The sequence below is a fragment of the Urocampus carinirostris genome, chromosome 2 (genome assembly GCF_059441175.1).
Source record: "Urocampus carinirostris isolate Australia breed hairy pipefish chromosome 2, RoL_Ucar_1.0, whole genome shotgun sequence".
In the NCBI taxonomy this organism is placed as follows: Eukaryota; Metazoa; Chordata; class Actinopteri; order Syngnathiformes; family Syngnathidae; genus Urocampus; species Urocampus carinirostris.
The window spans coordinates 69,584,922-69,602,474 of NC_142350.1; the positions used below are offsets into that span (position 1 = coordinate 69,584,922).

The 17,553-nt window shown below is 40.5% G+C and overlaps 1 protein-coding gene across 3 annotated transcripts in view; it reads left to right on the forward strand.

The window, feature by feature from the left end:
* The first annotated feature begins 6,111 nt into the window (after positions 1–6,111).
* The window catches only part of smarcc1a (SWI/SNF related BAF chromatin remodeling complex subunit C1a), a 28,309-nt gene continuing 16,867 nt past the window's right edge, over positions 6,112–17,553 (forward strand). The window contains exons 1-16 of one of the 3 annotated variants that reach the window (XM_088327660.1): positions 6,112–6,342; positions 8,347–8,466; positions 8,549–8,634; positions 8,715–8,796; positions 9,466–9,558; positions 9,638–9,707; positions 9,790–9,859; positions 9,936–10,011; positions 11,169–11,294; positions 12,558–12,679; positions 13,700–13,830; positions 13,906–13,965; positions 14,040–14,077; positions 15,061–15,182; positions 15,262–15,333; positions 16,457–16,570. In XM_088327660.1, coding sequence (XP_088183786.1) covers positions 6,169–6,342; positions 8,347–8,466; positions 8,549–8,634; positions 8,715–8,796; positions 9,466–9,558; positions 9,638–9,707; positions 9,790–9,859; positions 9,936–10,011; positions 11,169–11,294; positions 12,558–12,679; positions 13,700–13,830; positions 13,906–13,965; positions 14,040–14,077; positions 15,061–15,182; positions 15,262–15,333; positions 16,457–16,570 — 1,556 coding nt within the window. In that variant the 5' untranslated portion in view covers positions 6,112–6,168. The remainder of the gene's footprint in view (positions 6,343–8,346; positions 8,467–8,548; positions 8,635–8,714; positions 8,797–9,465; positions 9,559–9,637; positions 9,708–9,789; positions 9,860–9,935; positions 10,012–11,168; positions 11,295–12,557; positions 12,680–13,699; positions 13,831–13,905; positions 13,966–14,039; positions 14,078–15,060; positions 15,183–15,261; positions 15,334–16,456; positions 16,571–17,553) is intronic. The other 2 variants (XM_088327661.1, XM_088327662.1) reach the window with 2 other exon arrangements.

Below are 17,553 nucleotides of genomic sequence, written 5' to 3' on the forward strand. Positions count from 1 at the left end.
GAAATTGCTTGCAAAGTGCTTGAATTTGTCAAAACCAGAACGGAAACAGGACTCACTCACGTAACGTTACAGTTTTATTGGGAAGAAAGGAAAGGATTGCACAAACGATCCAGTGATCGCTGGTCGCGGGGAGCAGGTCGCTTCGAACGTGGAAGTGGGACTTCCGTGGCGAGCGATGGTGGTGTCGGGAACGTAAAAAAACAGGTCAGTCGCCAGGATAGAAGAGCAAAAACGTGACCGGGATCAGAAACAAGTCGAAAGCCAGGAGAGGAGAGTAGATGTCGTCAAGATCAAAGAACAGATCGTTATTCGGGACGGGAGAAAAAACGTGGTCGAGATCAAAACAGGTCGTAATTCGGGACGGGAGAACAAACGTGGTCGAGATCAAACAGATCGTAGTGGGAGACAAACAGGAGCAAAAACACGGGATAGGCGAAAAAGGACTTGCCGTGTAAAAACAGAGATTCGCAGACGGACCAACAAAAGGGGAACGACAGGACAGAGTCCAAATACTGACAGGGAGCTAATCCGTCAACAAGCTGCAGCTGGCGCCACACGGGCGGGGCCAATTGGGCGCCAGGGCAACCGTGACAGAATTTGGCCATGAAAGAGGTCTGCGAACTCTGTATTCAGCCCTTTCATAGGTTTAAAAATATGGTCTCAATTTCTATAACATATCGATATAAATGCTTGAGGATTATTCCGAGAATAATCTCACCCTTTCGGGAATACAGTCCCAGTTTTTGTATATTGGCACGAAGATCATGTATGGTATTTTTCTTGACTTTTTTCCCTTAAGTAGCGTTTGACAGTTTCTGGCTTTTGTATAATAATCCTCGGCATTCCTGGGTGTGCACCCCACTCCGAGAAATTGCTACGTGAACTGTCATAACATGTTTATCATGGTTATTCGTATAGAGCAGAAGTTTCCAACCCTTTTCAAGCAAAAATCTACTTTTCCATTGAATTAGCGCTGAGGGCACTCAGTTTGATGTGCAGCTCTAGAATTACTTATCATGTTATTACTATACCGTTACTGTTAGTTAGATGTCTAGATAGATAGAGAGAGAGAGAGAGAGAGGTAGAGAGAGAGAGGTAGAGAGAGAGAGGTAGAGAGATAGAGAGATAGATACCATAGATAGATAGATAGATGTCTAGATAGATGTCTAGATAGGTGTCTAGATAGAGAGAGAGAGAGAGGTAGACAGATAGATACCATAGTTAGATAGATGTCTAGATAGGTGTCTAGATAGATAGATAGATAGATATATAGATAGGTGTCTAGATAGATAGATAGATGTCTAGATAGATAGATAGAGAGAGAGAGAGAGAGAGAGAGAGAGAGGTAGATGTCTAGATAGGTGTCTAGATAGATAGATAGATGTCTAGATAGATAGATAGAGAGAGAGGTAGATGTCTAGATAGATGTCTAGATAGATAGATAGATAGATAGATAGATGGATACCATAGATAGATATATAGATAGGTGTCTAGATAGGTGTCTAGATAGATAGATAGATGTCTAGATAGATAGATAAAGAGAGAGAGAGAGAGAGAGAGAGAGAGAGAGAGAGAGAGAGAGAGAGAGAGAGAGATGTCTAGATAGATGTCTAGATAGATGGATGGAGATAGATAGATAGATAGATAGATGCCTAGATAGATGTCTAGATAGATAGATAGATAGATGCCTAGATAGATGTCTAGATAGATAGATAGATAGATGCCTAGATAGATGTCTAGATAGATAGATAGATAGATGCCTAGATAGATGTCTAGATAGATAGATAGATAGATGCCTAGATAGATAGTTGATAGATAGATAGATGCCGCATGCGGCTCTTGGCCAATAAGAATGCGTCATAATTTCTATATACTGCGGCTCTTTGCCTCGTTTCATGTTTAGTTTTTTTTCCCCCTCTTAAAACACACTTGGAGTTAATAACAAATAATAAATAATATTTTGAAATTAATTTGGCAGAATTGTTGTTTTTATGCTGCTCCGGACACATAACTGACTGCCAATCATCTGCGTAGGTTGCGTCTAATGACGGTCAGTGTGTGGTGTGGCTCTTTGAGTCTCACAGTTAAAAATTTCGGCTCTTTGTGTCAAACTTGTTTGCCACCTTTGGTTTCGTAGCAGGCATGTTGAAATACATACTGTCAGGACCAGAACGGTGACAGGACCCACTTGCGTTATGTTGCTCTCAGTTTTTTGGGAAGAAGGGAAAGGATTCCACCAACGGGTTCAATGTATCCGACTGTAGCAGAGTAAGAGTACACTTTCTTCTTCACAAATCTACTCAAATAAAAGTGAAATGTATTGTGATTTAAAGAACATACTCAAGTAAATGTACAGGGTAAATGTAACTCCTTACCACCCACCTGTCAAGACCAGAACAGAGGCAGGACCCACTCGCGTAGCGTTTCTCACAAGTTTTAAGGGAAAGGGTTGCGCCCATGACCCGGTGATCGCTGGTCGCGGGAAGCAGGTCGCTCTGAACACGGAAGTGGCACTTCTGTGGCGAGCGATGGCGGTGTCAGGAACAGAAAAAACGGGTCTTTCGCTGGGACAGGAGAGCAAAAAAACGTGGTCCAGATCGGAAACGAGTGCCAGGAGAGGAGAGTAAGCGTGGTCGAGATCAAGAAACGGGTTGAAGCCGGGGAACAGACGGGAGCAAAAACAGGAGTGAGTCGGGGTCGAAAAAGCCTGCCTAGCATTAAATGAGGTTCGCAGACGGACTGACAACAGGTGACGGATAGACATGGGTTTAAATAGTGACAGGGAGCCAATCAGAGTCCGAGGCAGTTGGTGCCAAAGGAGCGGGCACAGCTATGTCACATTCAGGGTTGGGTAGGGTTACTTTAACTGGATTACTTTCAATGACTTTTGGATGACTCCAATACCAAATATGCTAATAAGAGACAAAATAAACTAAATATGAATCAAATGATGCCTCACAACACGTGGTAAGCTTTCTCTCCTGGCATTGATCTCTTTGATCTCCGGCAAAACGAACATCAATTGCGACAGAAACAAAATGGAAATACACACGGCAGTTTGCGATCGAAACGTCGCCCGCAGCGAATCCACGGAGACCACCAACTGAGCATCGCGCTCGCATACTAACACGAGCGTATGCTGCCTGCGCTCAATTTCAATCCGATGCCACTGGACGGACTCTGACGGAGGACGGCAGGCGTTGTTTTGAGAAACGCTCAGTGTTGTATTGAGTGCCCCAGACATCGGGACGCTCGTCTACGAGATGGTGAAGCCCAGGGGGCTTCCTTGGCACGCCCATGGGAGGAGCCGACACACCATTATGCGGGGAGAAGATGGCCAATAAGCGAAAGCTAAAGGACTTCAGAAGAAGGCTTCCCACAGACGCCAACGTCACTAATCCTGCCGTTTTCGCTGGAGTACACTTAGTTAAATTGTTAGGGAAAATAAATATACCCCTGTGTGGGGAAAAAAATAAACTAAATAAATCCAAACAGCTTGCCAACATCATTTTTGCCGTTCCATGTATTCCGTTACTCCCCAAGCCTGCACAAAATGGAGTCATTTTATTCCTATTTCGTTTCTTTTGTCTTTTATGAGCATATTTGCTATTGGAGTCATCCAAAAGTAATGGAAAGTAATCCAGTTCAAGTAACCCTTCCCAACCCTGGTCACATCAGTAATCATGACACATACTAGCCCACACCGTTTCCAATATTTTTCTTCTTGGCTTCCTTGCAAACATTCCGAATGACTTCCCTGTGCAATCTCATGCATGAATACAACGCAGGCTTTTCATGCAAATTTGATAAGCTACTGCGTGGAGTATCATTTATCGCCAATATCTTACACAGTACTTCACCGTGACTACAATACCTCGCCTTTGCATCAGCGATGGCATCATTTACCTATATTGGAACGCCTCGGGATCCTGTCGGATGAGCTGAACGAAGCGGCTGGGGGTAGGGAGGTTCGGGCTTCCCGGTTGAGACCGCTTCGCTCGCAACCTGATGGATGGACCGGAGGCTACATGTATTATTTATGAGTTGCCGTGATTCAATAGGAACACCAATAAGATATATCTGCTTTTTTTCCTGTTTGTGTCAGGAGGGGACCGGACCAGAACGGAGGCAGGAAGGGAGAAGTCAACTGCGTTGACGATCAAAACTTCTATTTAGCAAAATAAAAGTCGTCCAAAACTCCGGGACAAAACAGAACAAAAACAGTCTTTTACTCAAAACTTGAAAACACAGGTTTCCTCCGAATCAAACAAAACAGGACAGAGCAAAACAGAACGGAAAATGCAGACAGAAAATCCAAATGAACCAGCACCCGCAAAACCTAAAACCCCCCTTAAGAAGCAAACGTGCAAATTAGGCGATCTGCTTCAGCTGTTGCCCAGGGGGCGGGGCCAGCCGGTTGCCACGGCGACCATGCTGGACACAACAGTTTGCTGTCGCTCGGATGGTCATTTTTCATGGGTCTAGCTCCAGGGTGGGCAAACTATGGCCCGTGGACCTCATGCGGCCCATCAGGCTTATTGACAATATAATGACTATAAGGGGTGTTGTCACGGTTGCCAAGGCGCCCAATTGGCCCCGCCCGTGTGGCGCCAGCTGCAGCTTGTTGACAGTTTGAGTTCAATTCATCTTGTTGCGTTACATCCTTGCTGCACTTCACCATTCAACAATGTCACCAAAAACAAATTAAAATTGGTAACTATGAATACAATTAATGAAGAGAGAGGGAGTAAGAAAAAAAGAAGAAAATCTTAAATGGAAGAAAGACAGAAATAAGGAAAATACATACATTAAAATTGTGCAAAAACTCGGTTGTCAGTATTTAAACTCGGTCCTGTCAGTCCCCTTTGGTCAGTCTGTCTGCGAATCTCTGTTTTTACACGACAAGCCCTTTTTCGCCTGTCCCGTTTTTTGCTCCTGTTTGTCTCCCGCTACGATCTGTTTTGATCTCGACCACGTCTCCTCTCCCATCCCGAATTACGATCCGTTTTGATCTCGACCGCGTCTGTTCTCCCGTCCCGAATGACGATCTGTTTTTGATCTCAACCACGTCTACTCTCCTGGCTTTCGACCTGTTTCCGATCCCAACCACGTTTTTGCTCTTCTATCCCGACTACTGCCCCGTTTTTTTCCGTTCCCGAAACGCCATCGCTCGCCACGGAAGTCCCACTTCCGCGTTCAGAGCGTCCTGCTTCCCGCATCCAGCAATCCCCGGGTCATGGGCGCGACCCTTTCCTTTTCTTCTAATAAAACTTGTGAGAAACGCTACGCGAGTGGGTCCTGCCTCTGTTCTGGTCTTGACAGGTGGGGGTAAGGTGTTACATTTACTCTGTACATTTACTTGATTATTTTTTTTAAATCACAATACATTTTACTTTTACTTAAATATATTTGTGAAGAAGAAAGTGCACTCTTACTCTGCTACATTCGGATACATTGAACCCGTTACCTAAATTCCTTTCACATCAGTATGTGTCTTTCTGTCACTTCTAAGGTGCATTTTTTTGTCAGATACCTCATTTCTTTTATTTAAATTTGACCAAAAACATCAACAGCCATCAGTTGGCAATTGTGAGCAGGGATATGAATGATCTTTTTTTTTTACTCGACTGCTTGTTCAAAAAAAAGCAAAAAAAAAAATGTTGCTACAGTTTTTCAGTGCTTGGGTCGTTTTCTACTTTATCTCAAGTAATCATTTGAATTACTACTTTTTAATTCTACTTGAGTCATATAATTCTTAAGTATTTGAGTAAAAAAAAAATTGGCTACTCTACCCACATTTCATGACAATACATATGATAGTAAAGATTTTACTACTCTACTATTGAATTGTTCTTGGTGTTTTGGTGCAACTCTTATCCCCAGGCATTGGCAAGCCAAAATTTTGAAAGCACCAAAAAAATTAACATTTTTGGAGCTGTAAAATTTCCAAAGTTTTATATAGACCTTATAATGAATGCAACATACCTACGATTATATCTTTATTTATATCTAGGTAAAAAAAACTACATTAGCCACAACCCATCAAATCTCGCGCCTCGCGAGAGTTGAAAGGAAACACATCTGCGCCTGCGCAGTAACGGCAAAGCGGCTGCGAGGAAGCAAGGCAGCGGAGGTGGAAGACAAACGCAGCGAACAAAAACACTCACAATGGCGACGGCGGCGACCACGGCGAGCGGTCCGACCCCTGGCCCCGTCAGCGGTGGCGGGGCCTCGGTGGGGCGCAAGAAAGACGGTGGCCCTTCCGCCAAATTCTGGGAAAGTTCTGAGACCATAGCCCAATTGGAGACGGTTCGTATGTGGATCGGCAAACACTACAAGAAGGTGAGCTAGCTTAGCATTAGCTTAGCATTAGCTTGTTGCTCCGTTGACTACAATGAAGGGCCGCGGCGCGCTGACAATGAAAGACCGACGCGAGCTTTCTCAAAAATTCTCACATTTTTTGTATCAACTGTCATTTATTTGTGATTTGGAAACGAAAGCTTCTTTAACATTATCATTTGCTCTGCTCACTTCCTCTTAACATGGCGTTGAATTGTATATCTTAAAACGATCAATTGACTCACTTTGTGAAGCTAATCCGCTAGCATAGACGAGCTAATGTTAGAAACTTTGAACATTAGAATCCTATTAAACTGTATGTCTATTACAAGTTGTAGATGTGCCATTGTCTGTTTTGTCTTTGGCTTCATACTCGGGCACAGCTTAAATAAATCATCGATCGTTGTTTATCAAAAGGACAGCTATCCACACTTGAAACAGCTGTACAACATAACAATACATCAAATTGTTGTCGACGTTAGACTAGACTATTTTTTTCCCTTGCAGGGAAAACATTCCAAATCAGAATAAGAAAAAGTAAACCTTATAAACCAATTTATCTACATTTTAAACTTACACCATCCCCTGATCTGCAACCTACATGAGGGCAAGGAAAAACTCAAAAACCTCAACATGAGGAAAATGAAGAAACCTTGAGAAGGGGCCGCACATGAGGTAGTCCCCCTTCCAGGATGATCAGGCTGCAATGGATGTTTCAATAGCAAATAATACACAGCTATTGTCAACATTAAAAATAGGTTATTTATATGCAATAGAAGTGTGTTTTAAGCCTAGATTTAAACATTTCCTCTGAGGTTGCACATCGAATCTCAGGAGGAAGAGCATTCCACAGCAGCGGGGCCCGGATGTAGAACGCTCTCCGACCTGCGGATCTCCCCTTATAGTCTGTGGTTTGCAATAATCTGTGGTCTGTGCTGCCCTTGATTAAGCGCTATACAAATAAACATGACTTGACTTATAATATATTAGACCCAAACAAACTCTTGATATATATCATCTTCTTTAGTATGACTATCTTAAATATGTCTAATGCATTTATATAGCCTTTTTCAAGTCACTGAAGACCTCAGTGCTTTACAATGTACTTCACACTTACCTGTTTACACATACTCGCAAATTGATAGGGAATCAGCTGTGCAAGACCTGCTTATCTTGGGCACTAGGGGTTCTGGGTCTTGACTAAGGACACTTGGTCCACAGACTAGGAATTATAATTGAACTTTTCCATGATTAAATATAATCTTAACAAGACTGGCATTTTGGGGGATAAGTCATCAAAATGAAATGTGGACTGATTTTGTTCAAAAGAAAAGACACGAGACATTTCAGAACTAAACTGCACCACTCGTCTGTCAAGATCTATATCCTAGGACCTGTTGCTCATTTGTTATTATGTTATTAAATGATTAAAAACTAGGGACAATTGTACCCATCAAAACCATTCCATAAATGAATAGCTTTTCGGGTAGCACTGTGGCTTTTCAATGTTTTGTGATAATGTTTTGGAATATTGAGATGATGACATTAAATAATTTGATTACGAAACTCAAAATTGACTCTGATTTATTATCCGAATATTATACATGCTCTTTTGAGTATTGCGCCAGTCACCTTCAAAATAATTGTTGTTCTCTTTAAAAAAACACTTTAAAACCATTTTCAAAGAAAGGTTTTCTTTTTTTTTTAGCTATTTCATATACTTGCATGCAATCTCTATTTGCACTATTGTTCTGACTCACTTATCACATAGGGCAGTCTCCTACACTACCATGTAAATATGTATGCCTATTTGACTTGTTTTAATCTTATTTTCTCCTTTAATCTTTGTTATATGATTATCCTGTCGCCTCTTATCTCTTTGTTCACGGTGTTTACCGCGTTATCAATCACAATGAAAAAACATTCAAAATTCAATTTTTAAAGTACTCCACAAGGTTGCGCATCCTGAGTTTTATGTCGAATGTGTGTGTGTGTGTGTGTTGTTAGTACGTTCAGAATGACTCGCCCTCTAGCAAGTCTCTGGCTGGCCTGGTGGTACAGCTGCTTCAGTTCCAAGAGGACTCTTTTGGACGCAAAGTCAACAATCCTGCTCTCACCAAGTTGCCGGTATCACATATTTTCCTTTTGCATTTTCTGTGCAAGATATTTGCCCCTTATTTTTGTTCTCACGTTTTATTTTTCCTCTCAGACCAAATGCTTTCTGGATATGAAGGCAGGAGGTGCCCTCTGCCACATCCTGGGCTCCGTCTACAAGTTCAAGAGTGAACAGGGCTGGTGAGTGCATGCTTTGAAATGTTCCGTGGCAGTCATATGCCAACTTTCTCTTCACATATTATCACAACTGTCATTCACAGGCGCCGCTTTGACCTGCAGAACCCTTCCCGTATGGACAGAAATGTGGAGATGTTCTTAAACGTAGAGAAAAACTTGGTGCAGGTATGTCACTTTTATAGGACTTTGCAATTAAGTATTTGACACAAATAATTTTCTATTAGTTTGACCCTTAAGTCATTGTTCATTTATTTCAAACCCACTAGAAGACAGGCGATAAGCTAATAGAAAATGCCAAGGTGGTCCATTTATGGATAGCATCGACAGTTGTTTATCCTTGTTTGTATCTTGTTGTTTTTAACGATATCAAAATCAGTTTACGTCAAATGAACTGCAATTGTACATCACTTTTAGTCAGACACTGAAGACCTCCAAAGCACTTCACAATGTACTTCACACTTTAGCCATTTACAAACGCCACCGATCGCAAAGACGCCGACCTGCTTATCGGTGGGGTTCAGTGTCTTGCCCAAGGAGACTTTGACATTTAACTCGGAGGAGCAGGGAATCGAACTTGCAACCTTTCGGTCCCAAGAAGACCACTCTACTGCCGCTCTCATGCATAACAGCAAGTGAAATAGGTCTTATCCTACAAACACAACCTGTTTTACTTTATCAGCATTTTTCTCCCTGACAAGCACAGCAAAAAGTTCACTTTTCTTAACATTTTGCTTCAATTTACAGGGTGCAAAAGTTAGCCGTAGCTAACTTTTCAATGGAATAATTTAAACCGCTTGATTTTTAATGGCAGTCCGACTTAACATCTGTTTTCAGAACAACTGCCTGACGCGACCCACCGTTTTTTTATCTCCTGACATTGACGCCAAGCAGGCTGGTAAACTCAAAGATGCCATCAAGAGGCATCAGGTAAGCATCATATGACGTCATAACATCCATACTGTAACTTTTTAGCCAGTTTTCAACTCAGTTCTTTACCCCCCTTAAGGGTGCCATTACCGAGGACAAATCCAAGGCTACACACCTCATCTACCCCACTCCGTCTCAGCAGGACGAAGGTTAATGAGCTCCAAGCAGTCTTTTTAATTGGTTTCCTGTGGGGGTTCCCCGGGTGTTATATTTTGATATTTTGTCGTTTAGAGGAATGGATGCGACCTGTGATGAGGAAGGACAAGCAAGTTCTGGTCCACTGGGGTCTTTACCCAGACAGGTGAACATTATGTGGGGCCTGTTGATGCTTGTTTCCATCGACCAGAAGTTCTGACTCTTGAATGTCTTTTCGGCAGCTATGACACCTGGATGGCAGCCAGTGAGGTGGACGGTGATGTGGAGGACCCCCCTAATACTGACCAACCGTGGAAGGTGAGTGTGAAACCAAATGCCAAAAAGAAAAGAAAATTGACTGCCACCATAAATGTGTATACTAGGGTTGCACGATTTAAAAAAATAGATTTTCAGACCTGCATTGCAATTTTGATGTGATTTTTGAGTTTAATAGAAAAGTGAATTCTCTGTGCCAGTTTTTTGGGGGGATGGGGGATAAAACATAGTGACCTGAAACGTAGCTCAATATGACAATATTACCAACTAAAAGTATACAACTAACAAATGACAGATTTACATATAAAAATAGAATTGCAGTTGAATAAATAGTCTGTATTGTATGAAATACAACAAAATTAGATGGCCTCTCCTTTCAGTGCAAGAAAGGGATTTAGAGAGCATCCGGCTAGCTGCACACTAGCATTGGGTAACGTGACTTCTGCGAGGTCTGCGCGATGATTGAAATACAAAAATCACAATTACGCGGTTTTCCGCTAATATTAGCTCCAAGTTGTACGTTTCATTGGTAATGGATCTGGCTTTGGTGGCTAGACACATTCAGCAGTGGTGGCTTAAGAAGTGTTAGCCCAACTGTTGGCTTTCCCTTCCGACGCCGCCTCTGTCGAATTCCACTCGTGATAACAATCCACGGAGCACCTGCTGATCAGCTCTTCTGACTGTCTTCAGAGTCCGGTATAATCGATGAATTTCTTTTTGGCTCTAACGCGTTAGTTTTGATGGCTGTTTTTTTAAGGGCTGTTTGACTGACAGCTTATACCAGCCTATCACTGCCGCACATACACTGCTTGCAAACTTTGCCTCGCCTTTATTGGGGAGTGCCATTAGAACTTGCCTCTGGCCGGCGATGTTTTTACCCAAACTGAAAATCATTTTTGGCCTAGCGCTCATCACTTAAATAACAAAATGAAATTATAAATCCTTGGGAAAAAAAACGCAATTGCACTCCGACACAGCGATATTGTGTCAATAGATTTCAGTTAATCGTCCAGCCCTGTTTTATACTATATTAAACCGTACAGTGAGAAACCTCAAGTAGTACGGCAAATTGAATTTAATGGATATATTCTGCTTTTTTTTTTTTTTACATTTCGTTCCGACACCTTGTTATAACTAAACATTCAGTTAAATAAAAAGAAATCCTGCTAAGCATAATGCAACTGTGTCCACTGCCTCAGGTCAATGCCAGGTGGGTGTTGGACACGGACGCCTTCAACGAGTGGATGAACGAGGAAGACTACGAGGTAGACGACAACAAAAAACCCATCACTTTCCGCCAGAAGGTCTTCCTAAGAGAAGAGGAGGTACATAAAGACAATGTCGTCTTCTTAATTTGTGTCCCGTGTGGGACGCTTGTGAAACTTCTTGCTCGAAGCTGCCCCGTCTGGATTGTCTGTCGTCATCCTTCCTCACACCTTCTCTTCTTCTAAAACGTAACACTTCATGGCTTCTGTTCATGTCAGACTAAAAGCTTTTCCATAAGCCCGTGCACTTCTCAGTCAGAAGACTAAGAATTCTTGAGGGTACAGTCAATGTTCCGATTCATGTTAATTGAGGCCAGATGAAAAACCCTCTATTCAAATAAACATATTTCATTATCAATTAATTGCAATTAAATCAAATGATAGTGTTATAAATTGTAAACGACCGATATAAACAAAAATAGTTTATCAATGTTTTAACACGAGGCAAATAAAAAAACCTTTACCTATAAATCGATAAACTATGTAGCGTTAGATATCTTTACAGCAAAAAAATTAAAAAAAATACCAGGTCGAATAGACAAATTGTCTTGATTTTGTTTTTAAGACTGTAGTTCAAGCATTGTTAATGAATTCTCTTAAGCCCCAATGTTGAGTCGAGATATGTCGTTGAAATATTGTAACATATAATTTTTTATTTCCTGTTAGTTCGTTAAATGGATTTAAGTTACATCATATGATACAATGGGGCTATATTCCTTGTAGTTATTCTACTGTTTAGTTAATTATAAAATTGTTAATCAATTTTCTGAAACCATTTTGCCAACTCCTAAACATCTACCTTTCAAATTTATTTCATTATAAGATTATTAATATATATTTTTTTTTCAATTTAAAGCCCAAAATAAGTTTCTGTATGGTTATGTGATATTTTTTGGCTTAATCATTTTTGTTTACTTTTATAGTTGCTTACTTTCTTAAAGTAAAATAATTGCAAATTTGTTAGTGCATGCACTATGTATTTAATAGATGTATCTGAAATTATTGAAAATATTTATTATATTTAAAAATCTTGTTTGATTTTCCTTTATTTGTTAATCATACATGTGTTTTAAGTTAAAAAAAAAAACACTGGTAGAAACACAAATCGGTTATTACCGGCGCTATTCAATTTTTGATTTGTTTTCGCAAAATTGTGACAAGAAACCTTGCTTTTAGATCATCGCTGCATCCCCTCCCTCCTTCCCGTCTGTTACTCCCCCCTTCCCGGTGTGTGCGAACGGTCCATCCTCTCATTCTGCCACTCTTTTATCTCATCCTCCATCCCTCGCTCCTCCCGCGCCGCACGGGCCTTTGTTTGATCAGTCGTCTTCCCGTACGCCCGATCGCAAGGAGCGCAAGGCAAACTCGGCCGGCAAGAAGAGGAGGCGCTCTCCCTCGCCGCCCAGCACGCCCGCCGAGTCCCGGAAGAAAGGCGGAAAGAAGGGGTAAGGAAAAGGCTGAGCAGCACCTCCCATTTCTGACAAATAGAGATGAATCCTATTTTGGGGCAGAATACAATATTTATTCACAGAGAAAGTAGGTCATGGCAAGATGACAAAAACAAAAAATGTCTTATGGGCCATATCAAGATTTATCGCGGTAATAATCACATCTCTTTTTCCTTTCACATTTGAAGTCTAATTTTTGAGGGAAAGTTGACAAAATCCGATGCTGCGTTAACCAATCTTCAATGTCAGATGTTGTATAAAAGAAGAAAATGAAAAAAAGACAGGTTTGTGGTTATCCCTTTAATCGGTATATTAATCGGTAACAATAATTTGATGCAGAAAATGAATTAATAATTTGATGATTAAAACTGAATGAATATATAGAGTTTTATTATATATTTGTCTCCGATTTACAATTTCAACCTGAATAACACTAAATTTTGAGGAGCCATAGATCTCTGTTGAAACCCATAGATTTTTGAGCATGCGAGTCCCCGGGACTCATCACTTTTCAGAGGTAAAATTAACACTGATGATGACAAACTATTACACAGCATTTCACAAATATTAGGGACATTAAACATGTGAATGCCTTCTCGGAGGGGAAGCTGGTTGCAGGGATACACCTGTAGTGATTTGCTAGCTGGCTTGCTTGTGGGCATTTTTTTTAAGGGGCCCTGTGTTTGTTGAACATCCGCTAGCACTCGCTTGGGGTTTATTTGTTTTTCCTTCAGCATATTCTGCCGAGCGATACTCTTAAACCCTTATCGTTCCGACGGCCCGCTGCGATACAATTGGCTGGTCCTCCTCACTTTTTCGTCTCTTGAATGTTAGTCTGGAACTTGCGTTTTCTTTGAATTAGTGCCCCCAATTTCTCCAGTGGTCGGTGGTAATTACAGTTTAAATGATCGACTTTCATCGAATGTTTTCATAATTGTGGCAGAAATGATTTTGTTGCCCAAGCCTGTCTCACATGATCAATTTATCAAAGATACTTAATTCCACCTCCTGTTTCAGGGCCCAGGGACATTACTGGAAGCGGCGGGGGCACCGTGGCGAAGAGGAGGACACAGAGGACGATGTCACCAAGGACTTAGACGACTCGTCGGCCGGTGCTAGCATCGAAGACGGGAGCGTTTCAAAGAGTGGTACGTTTTAACCGAGAGAAGAGAGGTTGTAGGTGTTGTCACTGTGTTCTCGACACACTGCTTGTGTCATTGCAGCTCATTCAAAGAAGGACACTGACAGCACAACTCTAAAAGGGGATAATGGAGCTGACATTGGTATGTGACAACAACAGAATACAGTCCTTTATGATTATGGCAATGATGTTATGTGTGATGTTTTGTGTTTTCAGATGACATGGAGGATGACTCTGTGATGTCTGGCGGGAAGGTAAACCTGAAACCACTCCATGCTAACTACTATTTTCCGGACCATAAGTGACAGATTTTTTTTTTATAGTTTGGCCGGGGTGTAACCTGTACTCCAGTAAGACTTGGTTGTGACGTTTTTAACTCATTTTTACCGAGTATCTAATTTAATTTGTTATTTTTACACTAAATTCCAAGAGAGTTCTTTAGGCCTGTGTTGGTAATTAGAACCTTGCTGTATTGCGCCGATAAATGTCCCGGCTTTTTTACCAAACGGGACACAAAGTTCAGAAGATAAGACGTCATTTTGCCAAAGTAAATATTCTCACCTTGCTTAAAAGTGGTTTATTTACAGGGTGCAAATACTCTGTTCTTTACTGTTGGATTACATTTTCCCCAAAAAGAGATACAAAGTTGTAAATTGTGAACTATGCAGCCAAAAACGGTAATCGCGAAGCAGAAAGGAAGTTTGGGGTTAACGAGAAACCTGTGAGAGACTGGCGGAAATCAGTGGTGACGACGAGTCTAACGTAAGCGATGTAGAAGCTGAAAGAGGAAACGAACGACGGATCGTCTAACCTAAAACCCAGGATTAAAAAAATTTAGTGATTTGGAGAGAAAATGATGGTTTGGTTAGCATGTTCTTTATGCTAGAGTTATCTAATTAACTCATAATATCTAACCTCGTTACTGAAATGCAAAGGCATGTCAATCATGTAACGTTCATATACCGCACAAACGTATTAAGTCTGTTCTCTATTTATTTTAGGTGGCTTTTCAAGATGACATGTATGTTTTTGGTGTTGGATTTGATCAGATAAATCTCCAAAAATGCAACTCATATTCCAGTGCAACCTATATACGTCTTTTTCCTTTTTGAGTGTGTATTTTGGGCTGGTGTGACTTATATTTTGGAGCGACTTAGTCTGTAAAATACAACACTTATAGTAAAATGTAATTTATATTCCCCAATTGTCATGACCAAAATGATCACATTGCATTCAGGAGGACGAGGACCAGAACAAAGCAGACATGAGCCGCCTGATGGACGCCAGCGAGGACAACGTGACGGAGCAGACGCACCACATTATAATACCCAGCTACAGCGCTTGGTTCGACTACAATTGGTGAGTTTGCGACTTTCACAGGCCTCGCAAATCTTGGACCTCTCCGAAATGCATCACAATTTCTCTCGCACCTTTTCAGCATCCACGAGATTGAGAGGAGAGCCCTACCAGAGTTCTTCAATGGGAAAAATAAGTCGAAAACTCCGGAAATGTAAGTACATTATACACGAAGTAAAATTGTGTTGGATCTTGAGGCTATTTGTTCTGTTTTCTTAAGGTAAAACAAATACAAGGAAAATTTGATTTGGGGATACGGTTGAAGTTCACTTTAAGATTTTTAGCAATGATTGCTCAGATTTTACGGAACATTTTACAAAAATATCACCAATTGAGAGAAAAACTGCTTTATTTTTTGGAAAAAAAAGAGTAAATACAGGCAGTTATTTTGGTACAATTGATATATTTTTTATATATTTCTGCATGAAATACAGGCCACGTTTTAAAACGTATATACAAATCTATGAAAATATTTTTATTTAAGCATTGGATACACCTGAACTGTTCTTAATACCTTGCACTAGATTTAGAAAATGAAATTAAAATAGAGCCACTGTAGTATTCAGTTTGAACACTTTAAATATGTTTTACACTAAAACGGTTTGAGTAAAAAAGTAATTCAAGATGAAATGCCTCATGAATGTAGCAGAGATGTTCTATTGTTTTCTATGACTAAAACTTTGGTGCGTGCTTTTTCCAGATGGAAAGTTTTCGACTGGACCAAAACGGGATTTCACATTTTTTTTAAAAAACAATTGTTTAATTTGCCCATACTTTATGTTTATTTTGTTTTTCCTGTCGACACGGTCTTAAATTTGATTTCAAATGTATTCAGAAAGTCTTAAAAAGACTTGAATTGAACTTTCCTTAGACATGTAGGAACCGTTTTCATATGTGATCTGTATCACTAGCGGTCAGGTTTCGGCGTTCTCACTTAGGTTCAATTTCCGTTGCTTACGATGTACTACGATTCTTGCGATGTTTTTCAACTGATCAATCACTGCTCTAATATGTAACATAAGTACATAAAATGTGCAACAATTATGCATGAATAATTACAGTAGCTCTTACTGTAGTTTTATTTTCATGATCCTTAACGTCCAATGTGCCTTATATATGAAAACTAAATGGCAAAGACTATTGTTTGGGGAATGCATCTTATAATCCAGTGGGCTTTATTGGGTGGAAAATTCAGTAAATATTTTCCCATTATGGAACGAGCTGTAATATAGGTGAAACGTGTATGCTCAGCTTTTTCTTCTCATTCTCCTAAAAAGATACCTGGCGTACCGCAACTTTATGATCGACACATACCGCCTCAACCCCCAGGAGTACTTGACATCCACCTCCTGCCGCAGGAACCTGACTGGAGACGTTTGTGCCATCATGAGGTGATTTTAATGTCATTTTTTTCATTATTCGAGGTTCGTACAGGTGCTAAAAACACGTGAAAATGCTTCCGTTTCAATGTTGTGTTTTCAAGCTTTAACAAAGTGCTTGAATTTTGGGTGAAGTGCTTGAAAATGTTTGAAATGATTGCCACGTTTCCTGGCAGTCTGATTTGATAGACCAAGCATTAAATGAAGAATAATAATAAAGTGTGCGTAAAAAGGACGCTGATGGTAGCTCCTCATTATCCAGTTGATATGTGTAGCGTCAGTGCCCTCTTCTGGTCGCATCCAAGAGGACAGGTGCATCAGACTAGTCATGGGAAATCAGTCTTTTGAGAAGCATCTATTTTTGCTCCCAAACAGACCCACAAATTAAAGGTGTATAATTTTTCCTATATTATATCAGCAATTTACAGTGAACTTTTAGCCTACTTAAAGTCATTCAAACTTTCAATTTCCTACTACCCAGCAACTTCAAAGTCAAGCAACACGGAATCCCTAAAAACACACCAAAAAATATAAGTAAAACAACAAACACATTAGGCTATGGGATACAAAAATGCACTTTATTTCAACAGTTAACGGCTCTCTTTGGTCCTTCATTGTGAACCCAAATTATTACCCAACACCTATAGAGCCCTTTAGATATTTGTAAACAAGTGTGATGTAGCCAAGCTTCACGTCCATTGTTGAGGCAGAAAAAATATCAGTTTATAGCACCCCATTGACATATAAAGATCTTTAATAGGAACAGCTCAAAATGGCACAATGCACGCGCTAGCAGCGAGATAGCAACTTTGATTTAGTAATCCACAAAAAGCGTTCTCTTGATGGGCGTTGAATTTATTTCTTTGAGTGTACTGGGAAATATAAAAAAAAATGGCCTTGAAAGTGCTTAAAATGTCCTGAATTTGGCCATGAAAACGGTGTACGAGGCCCGATTGTCCTTAATATTTGTTTCTAAACGCCACCACGCTTCATAT